Here is an 8735-nt window from a genome sequence, read left to right on the forward strand (position 1 = left end):
CATAGCTCAACGATTAAAAGAGCGGACTGAAAACCGAAAGATCGCCGGTTCATACCCCACCCGTCGCAATATTTTCCTACCTACCTAGCACAAGCTTTACGCTTAATTGGAGGCGAAAGGGGTATATTAGTCAGCATGATAAACCTGGCTAATATTCTTTAAAAAAATCTGTGGAGTGTGGACTTCTTTCGGGTGACAATGATGATGATGATTTGTTAATATATTAAAACTACATCATTATTTAGTGAGTTTATGATGATAAAAGCAAAATAATATTATTTTATTGGGTATCTGTATCACTGTGCAGGGGAGCAGCGGTGGGAGTGACTCCAGTGAATTGCATCAACACCAGTTCATACGTCACTATTGTTCCTGCAATCTGAAACAAAAAAAAACCAGCCAAGTGCGAGTCAGGCTCGCACACTGAGGGTTCCGTACTACAGTCGTATTTTTCGACATTTTGCACGATAATTCAAAAACTATGCATAAAAATAAATAAAATCTGTTTTAGAATGCACAGGTAAAGCCCTTTCATGTGATACCCCACTTGATATAGTTATCTTACTTCGCATATTGAAAATACTAATTATTAGTTCATGACCACAATTTAATTTTTTTGTGTGATCTAACCCTAAATTCGCGGTTTTCAGATTTTTCCCTTAAAGCCAGCTGTAAGACCCACCTACCTGTCAAATTTCATGATTCTAGGTCAACGGGAAGTACCCTGTAGGTTTCTTGACGTAAGGGGATAAATCCGATAACCGTGAATTTGTGGTTTGCATCACTTAAAAAAAATTAAATTGTGTTCATGAAAAAAAAATTAGTATTTTCAACTTTCAAAGTGAGATAACTATACCTTTCATAATAAAAAGGGCATACCTGTGGATTCTAAAATAGATTTTTATTTATTGTCATGCATTATAATTTTTGATTTATCGTACAAAATGACGAAAAAATACGCCTGCAGTACGGAACCCTCGGTGCGCGAGTTTAACTCGCACTTGGCCGTTTTTTTATAAAGCTTCCTATCTAAGTAAAAATAGTAAAAAAGGTATTCTTACCGCTAAAACAATTCCACGCTTCACTTTGAAGAACTGTAGACCGGTCAGTGCTACTGTTTCGCCATGAATCTGCTCTATAAATCTTTGAACCTGGAAAATACAGCATAATAATCACTTTGAAGTTTGGAATGAATGAATAAATTAATTCATAATACACGTTTACCTAACCAATATACATAAAATAAAATTAAAAATCCATCTTAAAATCAAAACAATAAAATAAGTATATATTTGCCCTTTAAGTTTCATATACGAGTAGGTAAGTAGTAATATTTCGACCCAAACGTTGTCGTTGCGTTGGGGGACCGCTTAGAATATTCTCGATCAAGTCACCTTTCAAACATAAAAAAACTATTTCAAAAATTGTTTATCCGTTTGGAAGCTACGATGCCACAGACAGACACACAGATACAAACATCAAGCTCATCTCCTACACCCCTCTTTCTTCAGTGGTTAAAAACTTAAAGAGAAAGTAGGTACTCAGTTTGCATAATTATGTTACAGTCAAAAGATCTCATCTGGTCAAAACTACTTTTAACTACATAAACAAATGTTGGTCAAAATATTTTTGACTGAAATTTCGGTCAAAACTTCAGCCAATGGAGGAGGTGGAGTGCGACGAGCCGACGACCTCTGTAGCTAAATGGGCTAAGGTCGAGTAAGTGAAGCTGAATGAAGGGACATAATAATACTCTAGGGATAGGGTATATATAAGACTGCGTAGAGCCGTCAGCAGAGCTAGCATTAGCCGGGAAATTTTCTCCCCGAGGAAAGGAGAAAAAAAAATATCCACTGCGATAGTTTTATCCACTCTCCGAAACGATATTTTTGGATCAACAACTATAATATTAAAAAAAAAGTTAAAACTATAGGTACTTTTAAACAACCTCTACTTTTTGCAGTTTTGCAATTGACTGTGACATAAATACGTCGGCAATTTTTTTCTTTAGAACTGTAATAAAATTAATATTATTAAAAAATAATTTTGTGCTTTTATAACTAGTAGTCAAACTTGTCAAAAACATTTTCAAGGAAACAACTGTTACGAGAACGAAAGCGAAATGAAAACATCTGTAACGCACTGAGTAAAGCGAGAAATATCACACTCTAGAGGTTGACCCTCTTTCAAAGATAAATTGAAACCTATAAAGTATATAAACGGGATGTCGAAAAATAATATTTTTAGTATGTTGTAAGCAATTTGATGTTTTCAATAACCTCACACAGAACTTTCGCCAAATCTAGTTTTGATAGTGTTTTCAGTTAAAAGTTGTTTTGGCTGGATAAGAGTTTTGACTGTAACAATAATAATATAACTAAAGCTACCTAAAATAATATACAGTACGCGGCAGAAAATAATGTACATCGAGCTTTAGATGGAGATAGCGGATTTATAGAGCATTATCTCTGTCGTACCGACAAAACGTCATATTATTATATGACGGTATGGGTGACAGAGACAACGCTCTACAAAGCCGAAATGTCATTCTAAAAGCCGATGTACATTATTTTCTGCCGCGTACTGTGCCTAATAGATGAATTAACTAAAATATAAATAGGTATTTAGCAGTTAGCCTTTTATTCGGGGAATTCAAGGTTATATCCCAGGCACGCGCCTCTTTTCGATGATAAAATATTAATTAAGCTACATGATAATATATTTTATAAGATGATAAAATATTAATTAAGCTACATGATAATATATTTTATAAAACGAGTAAAATTGTTGTAGAAATTTCGAATTATTATTCGAAATTTCTTAGCGTGCTTGATCTTAGGCTGCATCATCACTTGCCAGCAGGTTTGATGCAGACAAGCCCTAGTCTATAAAATAAACAAAATTCCTCACCAACCTCAATACAATAAACTGCAGACGGCACTTCGTATAGTGTATACGCTGGTTCCCGACTAGCCGTGTGGACACGGGATGCTATGAGGGAGACGGTAGTGGAGCGAAAAATCAGGAATATCAGGGAATATGCATAATACACTGCGTGTTCATAGCCGCGGAACAATCTGTGAGTTCAAAAATATCAGGAAAATAATATCTCTTTGTTACCAAAAGTAACATTTAATTCGCTTTGTAATTATTAAGGTAAGGAATAGACAAACGGACCAACAGACTACGAGATAGACAAATATTAATTTTTATATAGGTAAGTATAAGAATGAATAAGGAAGTAAGTACCTTTTTTCTGGTCCCTCACTGCAGGCTGGTGTAATTTTGATCCCATCTCTAAAAAAACTTATGCCTTGAGATTGTAGTAAAACACGATAGGTATATCCTGAGAGCAGTGATAGCCTAGTGGTTAAGACGTCCGCTTCCTATTCAAGAGGTCGGAGGTTGATCCCGGTCACGCACCTCTAACTTTTCGGATATGTGCGTTTTAAGCAATTCAATATCACTTGTTTTAACGGTGAAGGTAAACTTCGTGAGGAAACTAGCATGCTTGAGAGGTCTCCATAATGTTCTCAAAGGATATGTGAAGTCTGCCAATCCGCATTTGGCTAGCGTGGTGGACTATGCTCTAAAGTTTAGTAGGGTCTAAAGTCTAAACCCTTCTCATTCTGAGAGGAGACCCTGTGCTCAGTAGATGGCCGGCGATGGGTTCTAGACTTCAGCTTCTAGGTTCCGGCTAGTTCGAAGATTTTTTAAAACTTTACTTTAGGAAGACCCCTTCACTAGGTGGACGGACGACATCAGACGAGTCGCAAGGAGCCGCTGGATGCATGCGGCGCAGGACCGTGGTGTGTGGAAGTCCCTACAAGAGACCTATGTCTAGCAGTGGACGTCTAATGGTTGATGATGATGGTTTACTTTAGGAACTTTTCACTTACGCAAGCATGTGCAAGAGTTGTAAGCAAATGAAGAACAGGTTATTAGCAAAGGAGATGAATATGACACTTCCGATCACCTCGTCCACTCGTCTGACCAAACTGGTGGCTCTGTTGTAGTCTTCACGAACTGTTCTCCAAAATGACAATGGTACGCACTGAAATATATTACAAAACAGTAAATTCTACATTAAAAAACCGGCCAAGTGCGAATCAGACTACGATAACTAAGTATTCAGTTTAGAAAAAAATGATATTAGAAACCTCAATATCATTTTTGAAGACCTATCCATAGATACCCCACACGTATGGGTTACGGAACCCTAAAAACCGGTCAAGTGGCACAAGTATGCCTCTTTTATCGAGAGTTACATTTTTGTTCCGTTTGCCTTATTAAAATTAGCTGTCCAGCGCGGAAATGCAGCCAGTACTTATTCTTGGCACCATTCCACGCGGGTATGATTTGTATAGTAATTAGATTTGGCTAGCTTTAAGTTTTATTATCTAAAATTAAAAATATTAGTCGAATAAAATCTTAAATGGAATTATATTATTTTTTTACTTACTTTCTTGTGCTTACTATCTACGATTTACCTTTCCTCGGGAAGCCGCTATCTTTTTATTAACTTGCTCCAGCCTTGCGGTGAGGTAATAACTGATGCAAATTACAAACACATCAGCAAAGTTCCAGTTGAAAGTACATTGTATGTTCAGAAACTGAAGAAAAACTTATTATTTATTACATGACTGCGCAAAGTAAAGGGGTGTTCTATGTTCACCAGTCTACATTATACTTATTACAGTCATCATCGTCATGATCAACCCATCGCCGGCTTACTACAGAGCACGGGTCTCCTCTCAGAGTGAGAGGGGTTTTGGCCATAGTCTCTACCGCGCTGGTCATGTGCGGATTGGTAGATTGTACGAATTTATTTAGAAACTAGCTTTACCCGGCGAACTTCGTACCGCCTTTGACTTTTAATTATTATTACGAATCTTTTGTATGGGAATATAGAAAAGTGTTGTTTTTAGACTTTGTCAGGCATTTTTTAAAAAAATTATCTCCGTAAGAATCATCCTTGTATTTCAAGAAATATTATAAAAAAAGAATTAGCGAAATTGGTTATGCTGTTCTCAAAATTTGCACAACACAATCAGCGATTCAATTTCATATATTATACCTAGAGATTTCCTTGAAGTGTAGGTAAAACACTATAAAAATTATAAAAATAAAGCAGATATTTTTGGTGTACGTACCCGTATGGGTACCCGTACCTGTGTTAGGATTGCAATAGCTTGGCTGTAGGTAATAATATCTTCAATCCATGGGAAGCTGTGGGCGATGAATGTGTGATAGATTTTCTCCGGTTCACAATCTGCTGCCAAAACGAACCCAGCTATTTCTGATAAACCGTGTTCCACTGAAAAAATATTATGTATAGTGCCCGGCAAACAACTTGAACCTGAAGTAGCGTAGTGGAAGAAAATCGACGAATCCGGGAAGCGAAAGTCGACATATTAACCAATCGCGTGAACTCGCGCCGACTGATTTACCAATCGCGTGCATGCGCCATTCGCCAGCCAATCGCGTCAATGCTCAAGTTGTTTGCCGGGCACTGTACTTCCTGGCTTGCGATTACAGCCGCATTGATAGCTGTATTTTTGCCCAACTATGGCAAAGCCAAAAGGAAGGGTTATGTGTGATTAGGACGAGGGCTGCGGTGCTGTGAGATGTAAGATTGGACCTGCCACATCACAGGGACACTGGCAATATTTGACGGAGAAAAGTCATATATTCAGTGTGTGCACTCAATTTGTACGACCAGTATTCATTCGTTTACGTAAAATACAAATTCGTATCAAAAGTGCGGTTAGTCTAATAAATGCATCTAGTTATAGTGCATTCAAAATAAACTGGTGTGTTTCCACTTGAGACCGGCATTAGCAATAACAATAGGATTACATTCCACATTCCACGTAAACAATAGGGGTAATAAACCAAACACCTATAGAGCCCATTCATTTTTAAAGGAGCCGGTTCAACCTTATATATTTTGTTGCAAACCAACCAATGAACTTTTGAATTCACCCGCCTCGACTTAATCCTATTGTTAATGCTAATGACGGTTTCAAGTGGAAACACGCCAGTTTATTTTGAATGCACTATACATGAGAGTACCGGCATGGGTAAAACTTACAAGCAGCCAAAAGAAGAATCAAAATGCACGACAAATTACATTTCCTCACAAGAGTTGTATCATAAAGAGGATCTGCCGCCTCAGTTCTCGCAATGTATTGGCATAGCTTAGGCCATTTTGTAGCTATGCGGAGAAATAAGACTGTTATTATTGTATTTGAAGCGTAGAACACTAGGGCAGCTGAAAATAAAGGAAAGCATATCTTTCATTCAACAAATAATTATTTTTAAGGGTTACACGTAAGATAAGGGTGGTTAAATAACTAGAGGTCAATTAACCGCTTCTATACTTCATTATTATATATTCTGTGCCACAGAATTTAAATTAGAATGAATTTGATTAAGTTATTAATATTATTGACTGACATTTATATCTTTGAAACAATATTATATTCTTATCTGATGTACTGCCTACTTTGTCAAAACATTTGTACGTCAGGGTTTCCTGACTGGATATGTTGGCAACTCTCTATTGTAAACACCTTGTCTTCCCATATTCACACAAATAAATTATTTCATTTCATTTCAATAGTACAGACACTAGGTTTAAAAGAGTCACACTTATCTACGGCAATTTCAGAATTGGCAACGATTCTGATGTTTTTCTTTCGACTAAATTTAGAATATCTGCATCTTTTTTTTTGATATCGCTCAAAAAAGACGGAAAATTAATGTTTCTAAAACAAGGGGCTCACGACTGGCACCTAAAGTTACGAGGTTTGACAGTTCTAAATTAAATTAGGTTTCTCTGTCATTTTCTGATTAGTGAGAAAAAGAAGCAAATACTTCGTTATTTTTAGTTGCGCTCAGAATCAGTATGGTACCAGCCGCCAGCGTCCAGCATGGCTAACTCTGTCGTGTACAATCTTTATTTATATGCCTAAATCTAGCGCTAGTCTTTTCGGCAGTAGGTAAGTGTTGAAAGGAATACAAATACTTTTCGGCCAGTCATTTTAGTGAGATTGTATACAACAGAATTAGAAACGGGTAGGTATTATATAACAAATTGAATCGGCTATTTGACCGTCAGTCATTAATTAACAACCCATTAAAAATAAAATGTTTTCTTACTGGTCATTTTTACGTCAGTGTCAGAAGTTTTTAGATATCTTACTAAAAATAATAAATTTAGAAAGATCACTTGGCACGAAATGGTTAAGAAAGTGTAAACGCAGCGTCCAGAAAAGTACGTGAACCTGTAAAAAATGGACATACCATAGATAACACACACATACTGCCGTACTCATAGTCTCTTAATCGTTACTTAAGTTTAGTTAAAACGAGACAGAGCTATATCTCTAACATAAATCTGTCTCGTTTTAACTCAGTCTTAAATAACGATTAGCGACTCTGAGTACGGCAGTTAGTCATAAGTAGGTACATACCGTACATACAGTGCGCCAAGGCTCTTTTGGCACTTGAATGACATTGACAGGGGGCGCTGTTGGAGAACAAAGGCGACTATTCAAACAAGAACAAAGGGCACACTTGACACGCAACGTTAGTTCCGATTTTCGCCACGTGCCAAGATAGCCTTGTCGCACTGTACCTACCTATTATACATACTAATAGCTTATCACTAGTAAAATAACCATCTATGCTTATAATGAAACTAGACAATTTCGATTTTATTAATGGGGGAAGCATAATAATCGATAACCCAAAAAGTTTTTTTTGTCGGTCTGTGCACGCTTCATATTGAAACTATTCAACGGATTGAAACGCACCTTGGCATAAGTAAAGCTAATAATGATGTACCTATTAGCTAATTTATAGCATAGTTTTGATCAATTTTATCACATGAGTAATGTACCTACTCGTGTGGTTTTTATCCCAAAAAACGTTCGTTTGTTCGAGATAGGGACAGAAAGTTTTTGTCTATATCAGTACCCATATTTTCAGTGCTCATCAGACCCTAATTATAATGCGAAATTGTGTTTGTTTTTTGGTCTATTGGTTTGTTGGTTTGTCCTCCAATCACGTCGCAACCGAGCAACCGATTGACGTGGTTTTTTGCATGGGTATAGTTGAAGACCTGGAGAGTGGCATATTTTTTATCCCGGAAAGTCAAAGATTTCCCATGGGATTTTTAAAAACCTAAACCCACGCGGCATCAGCTAGTAGGTAAGTACCTACTTAATAACTCCGTCAAATCTAAATCGTTTTTTTAAATAAATTATACTTACTTAAATACTTAAGTGTTAAGTGTTAATGAGCATATAAAAAAATCTCTTAAGAATAGCTAACCTAAGTTTAGTCGTATCCGTATCCCAGACTCCCAGCACGGGGTTAAGGGAAAATAGTTGACCTACAATGACTGTAAACTTCATTGCAGCGTGGAATGTTGTTCTAGGTCTTTTGTACTGGCTTTGAGACGTGTAGCCATTTGTTTTTGGTTTTATTGGAACTGAAAGTTAAAAGAAATAGTAGGTACCTATGGAACGCGACAGGTTAAGATAGCAATCGGGGTATGAGGCGGGGGGAGACCCCGCACACCCACGTCACTTGCACTATCCTGCGCCAGGTTAGCGCGGGGGCTGCACGGGTGTGCGGGGCAGCCCCACCAAGATTGCCTTCTCGCCCTGTCACGTACTATATAGTAATTATACAATTTCCAAGAGGTAAGTGCCTAAAGATTGACT

The 8735-nt window shown here is 37.3% G+C and overlaps 1 protein-coding gene across 1 annotated transcript; it reads right to left on the reverse strand.

Moving 5' to 3' along the window:
- Positions 1-280: 280 nt before the first annotated feature.
- On the reverse strand, positions 281-8462 carry LOC117981969 (gustatory receptor for sugar taste 64e-like). Its single transcript, XM_034968241.2, has 10 exons — positions 8341-8462; positions 7165-7289; positions 6095-6274; positions 5172-5317; positions 4491-4613; positions 3900-4054; positions 3250-3297; positions 2915-3077; positions 1062-1151; positions 281-379 (listed from the first exon to the last, which is right to left on the reverse strand). The coding sequence occupies exons 1-10, from the start codon at positions 8421-8423 to the stop codon at positions 281-283; spliced, it is 1212 nt and encodes a 403-aa protein (XP_034824132.2). The 5' UTR covers positions 8424-8462.
- Between the last annotated feature and the right edge of the window lie 273 nt (positions 8463-8735).

Source organism: Maniola hyperantus, chromosome 4 (genome assembly GCF_902806685.2).
Source record: "Maniola hyperantus chromosome 4, iAphHyp1.2, whole genome shotgun sequence".
Lineage (NCBI taxonomy): Eukaryota > Metazoa > Arthropoda > Insecta > Lepidoptera > Nymphalidae > Maniola > Maniola hyperantus.

Coding starts and splice junctions, on each gene's coding strand:
- LOC117981969 (XM_034968241.2), bottom strand. CDS start 8,423: ATGAAGTTTACAGTCATTGTAGGTCAACTATTTTCCCTTAACCCCGTG. Junction 4,614..5,171: donor CTATTGCAATCCTAACACAG/GTACGGGTACCC, acceptor GTTTTTCTTCAG/TTTCTGAACATACAATGTAC. Junction 3,078..3,249: donor AGTGAGGGACCAGAAAAAAG/GTACTTACTTCC, acceptor TTGAACTCACAG/ATTGTTCCGCGGCTATGAAC.